Consider the following 18,001-nt stretch of genomic DNA (forward strand, 5'->3'; position numbering starts at 1 on the left):
GTCACCCATTCAAGTGCAGAAGCGGAGTTCAGGGCTATGGCCCATGGTATTTGTGAACTTCTCTGGCTTCAAGGGCTTCTACAGGATCTATGTGTTCCTACTCAGCTCCCCCATGAAACTTTTTGGGACTGCAAATCAGCCATCAGCATTGCACACAACCCGGTTCAGCATGATAGGACAAAGCACATTGAGATTGATTGTCACTTTATCAAGGAGAATCTTGAACTGGGGTCATTTGTGTACCTTTTGTTACTTCAGCGGAGCAAGTGGTAGATGTGTTTACTAAGGAGTTGTCTAGTAAAGTTTTTCATCCAATTATTTCCAAGTGGGGCATGATTGACATCTATGCACCAACTTGAGGGGGAGTGTTATAATTTGGGGTAGAAGGGTATTTTTGTCTTATTCTATCTATTAGGGGTATTTTTTGTTCTTGTACCTATTTTAGAAAGTTCCCTAGTCTATTATAAATAAAGTGGGTTGTGGACAGAGTGTCGCAAGCCATTATTCTCTTATTCTTCTCTCTATTTTGTCCCTAATAAAATTAGTTAAAAAATCAAATTCTAAAAGGATAAAAAATCAACTCCCTAGTTCAAGAACAAAAACAAGATTTTCAACAGTAGGTGAAATTTTCAACTTTCAAATGCTGGGGTTTTTCTCAAACCTAAAAATTCCATAGATCTTAATATGGTAAAACATTGCTAAACACCAAAAGAGCGGTAAAATATTCATTTATTTTGATATCTAAAAAAATATTTTCATTGAGAGAGATTTTGACTACAAATAAGGTTTGATCGGAACATAACTCTTTCAATATAAATCAGATTTAAGCAATCTTAGATTTGTTGGAAAACAATTTTTGTGCTCTTCCTAATACAAAAAATCTCATGTAGAAATAAAATCATTTGACAGTCAAACTTCTTATAAAACAAGAACATTCCTCTAAATCGATAGCAATTTAATTACTCTGTGAGCAATACTAATCGCAGACTTTTTGTCACTATAAAGCATCATAGGAAAGGAAACCGGAAGGTCCAGGTCTTTCAAGAGACCTTGAAGCAACATCAACTCACATCAGCTTCAGCACTGGACCGAGCAACAACTGCCTTGGTGGAAGGGCCAATGAGAAAGAGGGGAATTCTGAGTAGAACTCAAAGTTGCAGGGAAAAAGATAAATCGCATAAGAAGAAGGGGGGGAGAAGAAGATCGCACAAACCACAACCACATTGCTCTTCAAACTCAACTTTCGATTCATTCTCAAATCTAACCTTGCTAGTTACAACTATGTATTTAAAGACTCAAACAACCCATAATCCTAATTGAAATCTAAAACTGAATTAGACTTTAAAAGTGACTCAAGATAAATCCAAATAATAAAGAAAACCCACAAAAGACTCTTACGACTCATACTCATCAACCTCTACAAGACTCCCAAAGTAAATAAACTACGAATGTCCGACTAGATCGTAACTCTCAAAGTGGACCAGGTTCATCTTTAACTCGATACCCAAATGGGTTTGGGTCGATCGAAGGTGGTGTAGCCATAGTTCGAGAACTTGCGAGATCTCGCCGAGTTTCTCGTTTTTGGAAAAGACAAGACGAGACCTTGGGCGAGTCCCAAAAGTGTGAGATCTCGCCGAAATCTCGGATCTCGGTTCGAGATCTCGTCTTGAACCATTTTTATGAGGCATCTTGTCCATATCTCGCCGAGATCTCGGGTTGACCCATGGAAATGACCCATCTACTATGTATTTACTTACCTAACTCGACAGAACTCTTATATGCTTGCTGTGGAGCACTATACGCAACATTACAGCAACACTATGTCATGGGAAGACTATGTGACACTAGTGCGGCCTGAATACTTGATTCAAAGTCATTTTATGTGATGATAGTTGTAACACTGTTAAACAGTTTGATATATCACTTTAACATTTCTGATTCTTATTTAAGTTGTTTAGCTATTAATTGAATGTTTTGCTTGCTTTCTATTATTAAATAATGTGTAAAGTAGGGTATTTTAGTACATCATTGCCTACCAACCTATGGTCAGAAGTGAAACTCATATTTGGACTTTGTTTTTGCAAAATCTGATAGTGCCATTGTGTTTAAATGGCCTAAAATAGGCTGAATACCAAGTTTCAAACCCAAACTAGGTCTAAAACCGACCGAGATGAGGCTTCGAGTCGGGAAAAAAAAATGCACCAACTCACCAAGATCTTGACTCGACTCAGTTTTTCCCAGAACCGAGTTGGTGCCGAGATCCGAGTTTTAGAACTTTAGGTGCAGCTGCATCAATTCCCCCGATGTTGAGAAAAACTCGTCCACGAGTTTTGTAAAACGAGAGAATTAGCACCACTTAATCGTCATCTACAAACATCGGTTTGATGGGGGGGCAATGATCCAACACATCTCATGATCAATCATCACGATCTTTTGATGGTCGTTAGCAAACGACATCTCTTTGATGGGAATTTGATTGTGGGATTTCACAACTGAAATTGGACCGTCAATCAATTCTTCAACTTCAAACTTGATCGGACCGTGTACTTAAGTTTGATCATACTCCTCCAAGTAACCAGGTTGCTTCCCACAAAAGTGCCATAACCGGTGGTAGATCGCCAATCTTCTAGAGAGTTGGCCCAATCAGCATCGGTAAAGGACTCAACTCGTAAATGGCCATAAAAAGAGAGGAGGATTCCCTTTCCTGGTGCAGACTTCAAGTAGCGCAAGATCTGGAAGACCGGAACATAGCTTTTAAGTGCAAGGAGTAAGGATCATGCATATATTGGGTTGCCAAACTAACAACAAAGGCAATGACAGGATGAGTGTGAGATAGATAAATCAGCTTTCCACCCAATCGCTGATACTGTCCCTTATCCACTAGATCATCAGTCTTACTAGTGAGATGAACATTCGCTTTAAGAGGAGTATTTGAACGCCTACAACCCAACATCCCTGTCTCAGATAGAAGGTCAAGAGTATATTTCCCGTTGAGATAGAAAGATACCCTTGGTAGAACGGGCAAACTCAATACCAAGAAAGTAACCCAACTTACCTAGGTCGCTAATCTCAAACTCTTGACAAAGGTAAGTCTTTAGGCGAGAAATTTCCTCCGTGACTCCCAGTGACAACAATGTCATAAACGTACACAATGAGGATAGAAATCTTGGAACCAGTCCGCTTAATGAACAGGATGTGATTAACATTGCTTTGAGTGTAACCTACAGACACCATAGCTTTGTGAAATCTCCCAAACCAGGCACAAGGAGACTATTTCAATCCATACAGAGCTCTCTTGAGCTTGCAAACCTTTCCCTTGGTTTACTGACACGAGAAACCAGGTCGAATTTCCATGTACACTTCTTCTTCCAGTTCACCATGAAGAAATGCGTTCTTGCCTTCAAGTTATTGCAAATCCCTTCCTAGATTCATAGCACAAGAAAGAATCATGGTATTCATTTTTCTGGTATGAATGTCTCTTGGTAATCCATACCATAAATCTAGGTAAATCCTCTTGCAACCAGCCTGGTCTTGCACCGGTCCACTACCCCATCGATATTTTGCTTTACAATGAAAACCCTTTGCAACTCATTGTCCTTTTCTGTGATGGAAGAGGGTCCAGATCCCAAGTACCATTCTTTTTCAGGGCTTGCATTTCTTCAATCATGGTTTCCTTCCATTGTTGTTCTATGATAGCTTCCTGCCAATTCTGGGGAATGGAAATAGATGACAAGGAAGACACAAAGGTATGATATGAAGGAGAAAGAGTCTGTGATAACAATATCATCTACATAAACTACCAAAAACATCCTCCCTGCATCAGAATGTCGGAAAAACACTAAATGATCACTCTCAAACCGTTTCAGCACAAACTCCAATACTACATAAGTAAAACGACCAAACCATGCATGTGGCAACTGTTTCAGTCCATACAACGATTTCTTTAGCCTACACACCTTCCTAGACTCCCCCTGAGCAACAAACCCAGGAGGTTGCTCCATATACACCTCCTCATGGAGATCACCATGCAAAAATTCACTTTTCACATCTAACTAAAACAAAGGCCAATGATGTGTAGCAGCCAAAGAAATCAAAATGCGAACAGATGTAAGCTTCGCAACAGGAGAAAAAGTATCCAGATAATCTACTCTATATACCTTGGCATATCCCTTAGCAACAAGACGGGCCTTCAAACGAGCCACAGAACCGTCAGGGTTGACTTTCACCACAAATATCCATCGACAACCAATAGCAGACTTATCAGGAGGTAACAAAACAAGGTCCCATGTCTGATTTTCCTCCAACGCAGATAATTTCTCAGTCATAGCATCTCTCCACCCAGGATTAGACAAAGGCTCTGTAACAGACTTAGGAATAGGATGACGGTCAACAGTAGACAAGCAAGCAACAAAAGTAGATGACAAACCAGAATAGTACACAAAGTTAGAGATAGGATGCTCAGTACAACGCCGAACACCCTTACGATGCACAATAGGTACATCTAAATCAGAAATAACAGCAATGGTAGAAGAAGAGGAAGTACCTATTGGTGGATCCGAAGGCAAAGAAGACGAGTTAAAGTAGGTAACTGGGTGCTATATATCTCAAAAGGTGTAATGTGGGGCGTCGCCGTCTCGTGTGGTGAGCGACGTTGAAACACAACAAGTGGCTCTATTGGAGGTGGTACAAATGGCAACGGAACCTGCAAAGGAGAAGAATGCTCAACAACATATATGGGCAGATCATCATCTAAGGCTGAATCGGGCAACGAAGACTCAACAAAAGGAGTAGACTCAAAGAAAGAAACATCAGCCGTAACAGAGTATTTATTTAGATCAAACGAATAACAACGATACGCCTTTTGAGTTTTAGAATACCCAACAAAAAGACATTTAAGAGTTCTAGGATCCAACTTAGAGCGATGAGGACGATGATCCCGAATAAAGCAAACACTCCTAAAAACACGTGGGAGTAATACAAACAAAGGGTGAGAAGGAAACAATAAAGAATACGTAATAACACCATTTAAAACTGAAGAAGGCATACGGTTAATAAGATAACACGTAGTTAGAACGGCATCAGCCCAAAAAAATTTAGCCACCTTCATCTCAAGCAAAAGAGATCAAGTGACTTCCATCAAATGTCCGTTTTTCCTTTCGGCTTACACCCTTTTGTTGAGGTGTATCCGCACAAGAGGACTGATGAATTACCCCATGGTGAACCATAAAGTCATTGAAAGGAGCAAAAAAATACTCTGTAGCATTATCACTACGAAGAATTTTCAATGAAGTATTAAATTAATTCTGAATTTCAAGGACAAAGGCACCAAAAATGGAGAATAATGTAGAACGATTTTTCATTAAATAAATCTAGGTAACTCTGGAATAGTCATCTACAAAGGTAACAAAGTAACGAAAACCCAACTTAGAAATAACTGGACAAGGACCCCACACATCTGAATGAACTAAAGAAAAAGGGTGGGCAGCCCGTTTATTAACACGAGGGGGATAACTGACACGGTGTAGTTTCCCAAACTGACAAGACGCACAATTCAAACTAGACAATGACCTAAACCGACTATCTAAAATCTTCAAACTCTCCACCAAAGGATGATCCAAACGACAATGAATTTGATGGGGAAGCGCCACACTTGAACATGCCACAGCTGATGCGTCTTCAAGTACATAAAATCCCCCAGATTCATGACCTCTACCAATCATCATCTTCGACTTGAGATCTTGAAACATACAATGGTCAGGGAAAAAAGTGACAGAACAATTATAAGCTTTGGTGAATTTCCGAACAGACAATAAATTAAAAGGAAAGTTGGGCAAATAGGAAACAAAAGATAATGACAAAGAAGGGGGTAGCATGCACAGGGCATGTACCCCGAACTTTAGCTAAAGACCCATCGGCTAACACAACATTTGAAGAAGACTCACGAAACGAAGAAAAAATACCTGAAACCCCAGTCATGATCTGAAGCACCTGAATCAATGATCCAAGGACGAGAAGCGGATGAAAGACACGCAATTGCATTACCTGGCTGAACAAGGGTAGCAGTGGAGAACTGGTATGATTGGGAATTTTGAAACTAAGTAAAGCGCTCATAATCTTCATCAGACATTGTTACTGTTTTACCCTCAGACTTGGAAGAACAAGGAACAACCGGATCACTACTAGCTGAATTTGCAAACTGAGGTGGTTTACCATGAAGCTTCCAGCAAAAATGCTGAATGTGGCCAGGTTTACCACAGTGGTGACAAGTCCTCACTTGTCCAGAAGTCTCTGAAGCACCAGACGTGGGAGCTTTACCAGTACCAATCCCACGACGACGACCACTACCATTACCTATCCCACCATTGGGCCCACGGTTTGGTGTAAAAGATGCAAGAGCCGAATTTTCAACAGGGGTGGAATCTTGACTGCTCTCACGAGAAACTCGTAAAACCCGAGAAAGGGCTTCAGAAAGTGTGGTGACCTTATCACCACCAAGAATTTGAGATCGCACTGACTCAAATTCCTTACGAAGTCCACCCAAAAATACCATAACAGCAAGCTGTTCTCGCTGTTTTTGCATGTCTTGTACATCAGAAGTAATAGGAAGGATGGAAGTCAGCTCCTCATACAACCTCTTGAACTCTGCAAAATATTGGGTAACATTAAGGGTCTTCTAATCCACTTTATAGAAAGCCTGGGATAGATCATAATGCGAGACAAGTTGTCCTTCCCAGAGTACAAGACATTCAAATATTCCCATAAGTCCTTAACCTTGTCAATATGAGTCACTAAGTCTGCAATCTAATTATCCATCGAATTCAACATCTGACTCAATATCCTTGCATCCACAGTGTCCCATGTCGTATCATCTTCAGGTTTCGTCTTCGTCAAGTGATCCTGTTGATCACGACCAGTTAAAGCCAACTTGACTACCTTCTTCCATTGCTGAAAGTTAGAAATTACTTCTAGCTTACTTTCAGTAATGCGATGAGAAGATGACGAAATTTCAGTCACCATAGTCTTTGTCTCAACCATGCTCAACCGTCAAATAATCCTCAAAAATCAGAAGCAGCCCCAGAAATTCTCCACCAAACTATCACAATTAAAAAAATTCGTGAATCACCAAACACTCTTAATAGCGCTGACTTCTGATTAAAATAATAAAACTGATCTCAATTCATCAATCTTCTCCTCCAAAATAATTCATCAATACCACCAACAACAGACCTAGTTCTTCATGTAATCATGAACTGGTCTCTAACCCAAGATCAAACACAGCATTAGGGTGCTGCACCCCTTCAAACGGAAGGTCGGAGAGTCTACAACGTAATGTGTTTGTAGAAGAAGAACTCAACCAATGTAAACCTTCAAACAAGAGAACAATCAATCCTTGGAAGCGTGAACCAGTCCCTAACGATCCTGCTCTGATGCCATGTAATAATAATAGAGAGAAGAAGGAAGAAGAGAAGAGAAGACAGGAAGGAGAGAGACAAAATTGCTGCAACAGTTGGAGTCGCAGTCCTATTGGTCGACTGCCCCCAATTCCATTAATGTTAATAAGTTTACCCAATAGGGTAAACAGTGTACAAGCTGAAAGGACAAAAACACCCTTAAAGGGGAAATCGTGAATTAGCGCTAGTTGCTAATTCACGATTCCCTCCCCCTCACATATAACGACATCTAACAGTTTCATCAAGCTTCTTGCGCAGTTCGTAAACCTGAGCTTCATTCCCAACTTGGGAGTATGTGTCCTGGGCTGCTTTCAAAATTTTGGCTGCAATATCCAAAAGAAGATAACCTCGAGCGATCTGAGGTTCCATGGAGTTGATGAGAAAGACCATTACCAAGGAGTTGTCCGAACTCCACTTCCTCTGTAAAGCATCAGTAGCAGTAGTCCCTGCAGTTTCACTCGTCAAATTACCCGCATAGCCACGGGAATCAATGGAGAGGTAACAAAAGCGAGACCACATTAGATAATTGCTCCCATCTAATCCATCAGAGCTAACAGGGAATGAAGGGAAATCATTATCAGTCCCACGACTCGACTCTTCAATTCTAGTGGATGCAGTAGTGTCAGCCGATATAGTTACCACTTTGGGTGATGCGAAGAACATTCAAAAAGAGGTCAGTAGAGGGTTCAGAAAACCCTGAAAAGTCAATCTCAAAACCCTGAAAAGTCTTTCTCATCTCAAAAGTTGGAAAAAATCAATTGGAACATAGGAGGGCTCTTAGATCATTTATTCAAGAGAGATCTGAAAACCCAATAGAAGAGGGGATGGCCCTCGGAAGGTGAGAAAGAGAGAGAGAGGTCGGAGAAGAGAAGAAAAGAGGTGGAAGGTGGAAACCAAGGGAAGAAAAAAAAAGAGAGAGAGAAAAGAGTGGCGGCTGCTAGGCCTGCGATCCCGAGGTGGATCTCAGCTCTAATACCATGTGACAGCCCTATTCTATTTGTAATATGTCACATGTCATAGTATGGAAGAAGAAACCATGATTATTTGACAAATCTTCCAACAACGCAGCAAATGGTTGCTTCCACTGTGTTCCTCTACTACCCAAGTACTTGTTCCAACTTTTTACAGCAGCGATTTGGTAAAGAAAGCACCAAAACGGTTTTCCAAGATTCTTAGTCGAAACTAGGCGAAATGAATGAAATGGCTTGAAATTTTGACTTATTTCACTCTAAATGTGATATTTAAAGCATGGTCAAAGAAACGCTTCAGCCGAAATTTCAGCAAAACGAAACATTTGACCGAATTTCGACCAAAAGCTTGAAATTTCAGTCGAAATATGTGCAATCCATTTTATCGCATAGGGTTTTGTTTTGAGCCCTTGTGAAACCAAAATATTTCACAGTTTGGCGAGATTTCAGCAAAAGTGTGTACTGTCCCAAGGTGTGATCACCATCTACTTATAATTTGCTGCTCTGCTTCCAGATGTATAACAAATCTGTAAATAACTGACATGCAACTATTGTATTATTATGGATACCTCATTGCATGAAATATCGGATTTTCTATAAAGATGTGTTCTTAATGATTTTTTATTGATTACTTTACTGCAAAAGGGATACCCACAGTCACAAGTTTGGAGCTCTTGGGAACGGAAATGGAATTCTGTATGATTGTAGGGTGGACCCACCTTTTGTTGGGTATGCTTCAATCTTCTTCTCTATTTTCTTATCTGCTTATTGAATCATGTAACCTCTTATTTTTCTTCTGTTTTGTTTTTCATTGGTTGGGTGTAGATATGCAAAGCCTTGGAGAGATCTTGATACCGGTATTTCATATTGTCTCTTCCTCCCTTACTCACCAGAGCATTTAGCACAGTCAATACCCAAATTGAAGGCCATGAGACCAGATATATCCATCACTGTCAATGCTTCATTAATAGATGCTGAGAATGTCATGGGGTCTGCACCTGCACTTTTTGTTGGAGGATTTTCAATTTTGGGAATGAGCAAGGTAATCAGATAAAATGTTCCAAGCAGAGTAGCAGACAGCTAGAATATGCCTGCTTCATAGGCATCTGGATGCGCATCAGTTACCTCTCTCTCAGCCATAGGGAGCACATGTACTGTGATGGGACTGTAGGGGATTAACGAGACAGTACCTAACCAGGATCTCTACTCAGAAAACCAAACCCAGATTTAAGAAAAACTTGAATATCTTAAAATCAGACGGATTAACATAAAACTCTGATCGAGTTCACTAGATGATATAAGGAATAAGTTCTGAAAAAGTTGAACCAAATCTGATGGTTAGACTATCAGCAGATTTAAGGTCAGTGGCAAAATTGTAGTCTCATAAATTCACAACTAGGGTTAGCAATCAGATTTGATTTTGAGAAGATTATGAATAACATAACTAAGTCAGGGTATTAAATCAGAAAATCAATCTCGGAAATCATTATAGAAATCAGCAGATGAATAACCCCAGGGGTAGAATTGGGAAGTTCAAATTCCAGAAATCAGCAGGTCAGATCCTGCTAAAACTTGGATTGAATCTTCCTCTTAAGGTGTAGAAATTTTGATCAAAACTTCAACAAGATCCAATGGTTAGATTCAAAGTAATTACATTCAGACCTGAAATAGAGTACTTGCAGAAAACAGGAGAATTTGGATTAAATTAAATCTACATGTCAGATTAATCCAACACTATGGTCAAGTGGCTCTTTTATGAGGGGCCAGAAGATCCCAAAAGGTTGATCAGATCTGATGGTCCGATTGGTTTAATCCAAGGTTCAAGAACTCAGTTTCGACCCTAGTTTCGACCAGCCAGAAACCAAGATATGGTCGAAGCCAGGGATTTTTTCCCAGCCAAGCCAAGGTGGTGGTTTCAAGGCCCAGAAATGCTTTTTTTTGCTCTAGTTTTTTCTATACAACCTATTTTTGACATTCTAAACACAATGCATGAACTATTTTCACACAAAAAAAAAACACTCAAAATGGTACTTGTGGTTATTAACCTAAGTTTACTAGTGTCCGCAGTGGTGTACTAAGAATCATAGTTGTCAAAGGAGGCAGTTATTTATGCCAAATGTCATTTTAGTAAACATTTACTTAAGATATTAATCATAAATTAGCAAATACCCCCTATTTTAATCGAATAAAAATAGTTAAAAAATAAAATTCCAAAAGGATAAAAAGACAACCCCCCAGTTCTAGAACAAAAAACAAGATTTTCGGCAGCAGGTGCAATTTTCAACTTTTAAATGCTGGGGGCTTTCTCAAATCTATAAATTCCATGAATCTTAATATGGTACAACATTGTTAAAAACCAAAAGTACGGTAAAATATTCATTTGTTTTGATATGTAAAAAAATATTTTCATACAAATCAGATTTAAGCAATCTTGGATTTGACCTGCGAATGTTGTCAAAATCGCTATGAATGAAATAGGAAATAAAACTAACTAAAAACTAAGCCTAACAAGTCTCCACCCGATTGGTAATTAAACTCAACTTGTTCTCCGAGCTAGCTGACTATGGGGCCTGTAACAAAATTAAAGAGAGGAGGAGGAGAAGAAGAAGTGCTGCAACAAGTTGGGAGTCACAGCCGTATTACAGCCTGCTCCAAGTATTCAATATTAATAAGATTAACAATAGGGTAAACAGCAAAAGACCAAAACACCCCTAAGAGGGAAATCGTGAATTAGCTCTAGCGCTACTAATTCACGACTTCCTCCCCCTTTCATCGACAACTTCTAACACTCCCCCTCAAGCTGGAGCATATATATTAATTATGCCCAGCTTGTTACAAATATAATCTACTCTCACACTCCCCAAAGACTTTGTAAACAAATCAGCAAATTGCTCCCCGGTTCAAACATGATGAGGAGAAATAATCCCTTGTTGCAGCTTTTCACGAACAAAATGACAGTCAATCTCAATGTGTTTCGTTCTCTCATGAAACACAGGATTAGTAGAAATATGAATGGCAGCCTGATTATCGCACCATAATAACATAGGAGAATCATCACCAAACCCAAGCTCTGTCATCAATTGTTTAATCCACATCAGCTCACAAGTGCCATGTGCCATAGCACGATACTCCGACTCTACACTAGACCGAGCTACAACGGTATGTTTCTTGCTCTTCCATAAAACAATATTTCCTCCAACAAACACACAGTGACCTGAAGTATTTCTTCGATCAACTGGAGACCCTGCCTAGTCAGCATCAATAAAACCTTCAATCCTCCCATGACCATGATTAGTATATAGAAGACCACGCCCTGGAGCTTTCTTGACAATAGCACAAAACCCTTATAACCGCATCCCAATGAGACGTCCGAGGAGAGGACATAAACTGACTCAGTACACTGACAGGAAAGGAGATGTCAGGTCTAGTCAAAGTCAAATAGTTGAGTTTCCCTACAAGCCTCCGATACTTCTCTGGATCATCAAGGATATCACCATCATCTGCCATCAGTTTCAAATTAGGATCCATAGGAGTATCCAAAGGTTTAGATCCCAGTAACCCTGTCTCTGAAAGCAAGTCAAGAACATACTTCCGCTGTGAGAGCAAAATCCCTTTTCGTGATTGAGCTACCTCAATACCCAAGAAATATTTCAGACCTCCCAGGTCCTTAGTCTGAAATTGTTGTCCTAAATGTGTCTTCAAGCTCTCAATACCTGAAGAATCATCTCCTGTGATAACAATATCATCTACATAAACTACCAAAAATATCCTCCCTGCATCAGAATGCCGGAAAAACACCGAATGATCACTCTTAGACCAACTCAGTCCAAACTCCAACACAACATCTGTAAATCAGCCAAACCACGCCCTTGGCGACTGTTTCAGCCTACACACCTTACCAGGCTCCCCTCGAGCAACAAAACCAGGAAGTTGCTCCATATACACTTCCTCATGGAGATCACCATGCAAGAAAGCATTCTTGACGTCCAACTGAAACAAAGGCCAATGGTGTGTAGCAGCCAAAGAAATGAAAATGCGAACAGAAACAAGTTTCGCGACAGGAGAAAAGGTATCCAGGTAGTCTATACCATAGACCTGGGCATATCCCTTGGCAACATGATGGGCCTTCAACCGAGCCACAGACCCATCAGGATTAACTTTCACCACAAATATCCACCGACAGCCAATGGCAGACTTACCAGAGGGAAAAGAAACAAGGTCCCATGTCTGATTGTCCTTCAACGCAGATAATTCCTCAGTCATAGCAGCCCTCCACCCTTCCTCAGTCATAGCAGCCCTCCACCCAGGGTCAGACAAGGCTTCTGCAACAGACTTAGGAATAGGATGACGTTCAAGAGTAGACAAACAAGCAACAAAAGTAGAGGACAAATCAATATAGGACACAACGTTAGAGATAGGATGTTGGGTATAACTCCGAAAACCCTTACGAAAAACAATAGGGACATCTAAATCAGAAATAACAGGAATAGGAGGCGAAGAGGAAGTACCTATTGGAGGATCCAGATCTGGAGGCGAAGAAGACGAGGTAGAGGTAGCTAACTGGGTGCTATATTTGTCATAAGCTGAACTGCAAGGTGTCGGCTCGTCGGATGAGCGACAGTGGAACACAACAAATGGCTTAGTAGGAGGTGGCGCTGCTGGCAAAGGATCCTGCAAAAGAGAAGAATACTCAACGACAGAGACGGGTAGATCATCGTCCAAATCTGAAGAAGGCAGCGAAGACTCAACAAACGGAGTGGATTCAAAGAATTTGATATCAGCTGTAACAAAGTATTTTTTTTAAATCAAAAGAATAGCAACGATAACCCTTTTGAGTTTTAGAATACCCCACAAAAAGACATTTAAGAGCCCTAGGATCCAACTTAGAGCGACTAAGACGATGATCCCAAATAAAACAAACACTCCCAAATACACGAGAGGGTAAAGCAAACAAAGGTTGAGAAGGAAACAACAAAGAATATGGAATACCCCCATACAAAACTAAAGATGGCAGACGGTTAATAAGATAACATGCGGCCAAAACTGCATCAGCCCAAAAAATTGTCGCCACTTTCATCCCAAACAAAAGAGATCGAGTGACTTCCATTAAATGTCTATTTTTCCTCTCGGCCACACCATTTTGTTGAGGTGTGTCCCACAAGAGGACTGATGAATGATGCCATGCTCAACCATAAATGTAGTAAAAGGAGTAGAAAAGTATTCTTTAGCATTATCACTACAAAGAACTTTTAATGAAGTATTAAACTGATTCTGAATTTCAAGAACGAACGCACAAAAAATGGAGAATAACTCAGAACAATTCTTCATTAAATAAATCCAGGTAACTTTGGAATAATCATCAACAAATGTAACAAAGTTACAAAAGCCCAACTGAGAAACAACCGGGCAAGAGCCCCATACATCAGAATGAACTAAAGAAAAAAGGTGGGCAACCCATTTATTGGCTCTAGGGGGATAACTTACACGGTGAAGTTTGGTGAAGTTTCCCAAACTAACACGACTCACAATTAAGACTAAACAAACTTAAAACGACTATCTAAAATTTTCAAACTCTCCAAGGAAGGATGACCCAAACGACAATGAATCTGATGAGGAAGCGCCACACTTCAACATGCCACTACTAATGTGTCTTCAAGTAGATACAGCCCCCCAGATTCACGGCCTCTACCAATTGTCTTCTTCGACTTGAGATCCTGAAATACATAATAGCCAGGGAAAAAAGTGACAAAATAATTATGAGCTTTGGTGAATTTGTGAACAGACAACAAATTAAATGGAAACTTAGGCAGATAAGAAACAGAGGATAATGACAAAGACGAGGTAGCATGCACAGTGCCTGTACCCCGAACCTGAGCTAAAGACCCATCAGCTAAAACAACTTTTGAAGAAGACTCACGAAATGAAGAAAAAATACCTGAAACCCCAGTCATATGATCCAAAGCACCTGAATCAATGATCCAGGGACGAGAAATGGATGAAAGGCATGCAGTAGCATTACCTATCTGAACAAGAGTAGCAGCGGAGAACTGAGATGACTAGGAACTCTGAAACTGAGTAAAGCGCTCATAATCTTCATCAGACATCGTCACAATCTTACCCTCAGGCTTGGAGGGAGAAGGAACACCCGAATCACTACTAGCCGAGTTGGCAAATTGAGGTGGTTTACCATGTAGTCTCCAGCAAAACCGCTGAATATGGCCAGGCTTACCACAATGATGACAAGTTCTCTCACCTGTCCTGAAATCTCTGAAGCACTAGAAGTGGGAGCTTTACTAGTGCCAGTCCCACGACCACGACTACCACCACCACTATTACCTGTCCCACCATTAGAGCCACGGTTTGGTGGAAAAGAAGCAAGGGCAGAATTTTCAGCATTGGTGGGTTCTTGACTGCTTTCATGGGAAGCACGTAAAACTCGAGAAAAAGTTTCCGAAAGAGTGACCTTATCTTCACCAAGAATCTGAGACCTCACTGACTCAAATTCCTTACGAAGTCCACCCAAAAATACCATAACAGCAAGCTATTTTCACTGGTTTTGTATCGCTTGCACATCCGATGAAATAGGAAGGACAGAATTCAGCTCCTCATACAAACGTTTGAAATCAGCAAAATATTGGGTAACATTGAGATTCTTTTGATCCACTTTATAAGGCCTGAGAAAGATCATATATACGTGACAGGTTGTCCTGTCCAAAGTACAGGATATTCAAATATTCCCATAATTCCTTAACTGTATCAATATGAGTCACCAAGTCTGCAATCTGATTTTCCATTGAATTCAGCATCTGGCTCAAAATCCATGCATCGACAGTGTACCATGATGTATCATCAACCGGTTTCGATTTTGTCAAATGATCCTGTTGATCACAGCCAATTAAAGCCAATCGAACCGCCTTCTTCCATTCCTGGAAATTTGATGTTCCCTCTAACTTTCGATCAGTAATACGATTAGAAGAAGAAAGCTCAGTCAACGTAGTCTTGGTCTCAACCATTCTCACTAATTCAGATATTCTTCAAATCGCAGAGACAGCCAAAGAACAATCCACCAAATAATCCCAATTAAAAACAAAATCGAGAATCACCCCCAAAGTATAACACAACTCAAAGCACAAAATCACGATTAAAAAAAAAATATCGTGAATACTCCCAATATCGCTGACTTCAAGCAATTACTCCATCAACCTTCACGTCCCACAACAACTCATTAAAATCATCCAAAAAAAAATAGACCTAGTTCTTCATATAATCACGAACTAGTTTCTAAACAAAAACCAAAGACAGCATAGGGTGCTGCACCCCTTCAAGACTGAATAGTCTACAACTTGATTGGTTTGTAGAAGACACCTTCAGCCACTGTAAAACCTCAATCAAAAGAGAACAATGGATCTCTGGAAGCGTGAACCAGTCCCTATTGATCCAGCTCTAATACCATGTAACAAAATTGAAGAGAAACAGAGGAGAAGAAGAAGTGCTGCAACAAGTTGGGAGTCACAGCCGTATTACAGCCTGCTCCAAAACATTCAATATTAATAAGATTAACAATAGGGTAAACAGAAAAAGACCAAAACACCCCTAAGAGGGAAATCGTGAATTAGCTCTAGCGCTAATTCACGACTTCCTCCCCCTTTCATCGGCAACTTCTAACAGGGCCCATAGGATATGCAGGTCGATCTCCTCATAATATGCTGGCTTGATGGTTATATTGGGCCAAACTCGATGGCCATGAATAGAACCAGAATTATGAATTAACTACATGTTTCTCAATGGTCTTAAATAAACCCATAAGATGGGCCAGATATTGGCCTGCTATACGGCCCATTCGATGTACCGCTGCTACATCATACTGTCAGATTTGTGTTGCAGATGGCCATGTCAACCCCACCCTCTGCTGAGGGGTAATTGTTGATGGCCAGATTGTATAATATTTAAATGACCAGCACTCAGAAGTGTATTTTGAGGGTTTTTTTTTTTGTTTTTTTTATTTATTTATTGAGGGGGTTATGTGAATGAAAAATATATTATGGCAAAAGAGCAAAGTCCGACACGAAGCCAAAAACGGTTAGCCTAGGGAGAGACCCCAAACAAAGACCAAACCAGATAACCAAATGATCATACATCAAAAGCCAGGTGGGAAAACAACTAATCAAAGGTTAATACATCAAAAACAAGGGGGGGGAGGGGGAAGAAACATTAAAAAACAGGATGATACAGTAAGAAGCTGGGGAAGGGGGAAAAATTAGAGGAAGGTCTCAACATGTGGCTAGAACTGGTCCTTTAAGTTTGAGCTTAAAGAGAAGTCCCTATAATACTAGTTAATATTGAAGGAAGATATACGTAATTTTTATATATTCTGTGATGATTTAGGTAGCATGTTTTTCTGTTTCAGGAATTGATGCAGTTGAATTTGACACCGGCCTCCAACAAGAGTTTTATAACAGTTGTGGGAAATACAGGTGATTATGGCTAACATGTTCTAATCTTAGATTAATGGTGGATACATGCACCTTGATGGACAAAACTTCCTGCTGTGCATCATGCTAGTGGTCTTGCCTTCTGATTTGTCTCAACTGCACATCCTGAGAAGTCAAAAATGACCCAATGAAATGATCCTAAGTTCCCAACCATTCCATCTGTTGACATATCTGAAACATTCACAAAATCTCTTCCGGATGTCCAGTGGAATGTGATATATAGGGCTACTCATCCGATTGGGTAAAGCATCACTTAATAAAGCAGGACTTTTTTGTTTGTGGATTTCAGACCCATTGCATGTATGTAATTTATGGTAGAGGTCTGGATGCTGGCTTTTTTCAAGGCTTCCTCGTAGCCTGTAATCCTCTTAGATTAGCAATAATGATAGATGTTGATGGGTTATTTTCATTGTAGATGTCGAAATCCATTGGCAAGGCAGAGACTTGATATTGGTCAATCCCATCTACAGAGAAGATCATGGGATTGGTGGGCGTGCTGTATATGAGGTGTACACAATTCTTTTTCCCTGATTCTAATTAAAGTGCTGTGACAATTCCATCTATGGTTATTGTCTTGGATCCTAAATTCAATTTTTTAGTTACAGCCATTTCGCTTATCGTTGACTACAGGTCAAGGTTCTGAGAGCTGAAAGATTCAAAGACAAAATCATCATTACACTCCCAGCCACTGGTAGGGAATTGCACCTTAAGCAACGTCCATAATAATTTTTATGTTTCCTCCCCACTTGCTGAAGAATGTTCTTGATTCTCAAGTAATTATTCCATCACTGTTTGCTCATTTTTTTTGTACTTGGAGTGGAATTTAACTAGTTTTTTGTTTTAAGACAATTAGCTTAACTCAGGCAGCATTTACATGATGTGCAATCAGCTTGATATTAAGAAATGAAAGCACAGTAAAAAGTCTCTGTAGGGGTAACAGATGCCTTATCCTGAACGGTGATCAAAGTACTCAGTTCAATGGGTTGCACCCAGAATCTCCAATATGCAGAAAATCCAAACTGCCTTTTTTCGTAGTCGGAAGATTGGAAACCTAAATGGTTCAAAAACAGGCCGGGAATAGTTGCTTCTT

General features: G+C 40.1%; 1 protein-coding gene across 1 annotated transcript in view; it reads left to right on the top strand.

Annotated features, from left to right (window-relative positions):
• LOC122672142 (nuclear pore complex protein GP210) overlaps nt 1–18,001 on the top strand; it is a 108,733-nt gene that overhangs the window by 90,221 nt on the left and 511 nt on the right. Inside the window, exons 31-35 of the mRNA XM_043869638.1 lie at nt 9,065–9,148; nt 9,245–9,461; nt 16,827–16,893; nt 17,327–17,418; nt 17,542–17,602. Coding sequence (XP_043725573.1) covers nt 9,065–9,148; nt 9,245–9,461; nt 16,827–16,893; nt 17,327–17,418; nt 17,542–17,602 — 521 coding nt within the window. The remainder of the gene's footprint in view (nt 1–9,064; nt 9,149–9,244; nt 9,462–16,826; nt 16,894–17,326; nt 17,419–17,541; nt 17,603–18,001) is intronic.

This window comes from Telopea speciosissima, chromosome 8 (genome assembly GCF_018873765.1).
Source record: "Telopea speciosissima isolate NSW1024214 ecotype Mountain lineage chromosome 8, Tspe_v1, whole genome shotgun sequence".
NCBI classification, from domain to species: Eukaryota; Viridiplantae; Streptophyta; class Magnoliopsida; order Proteales; family Proteaceae; genus Telopea; species Telopea speciosissima.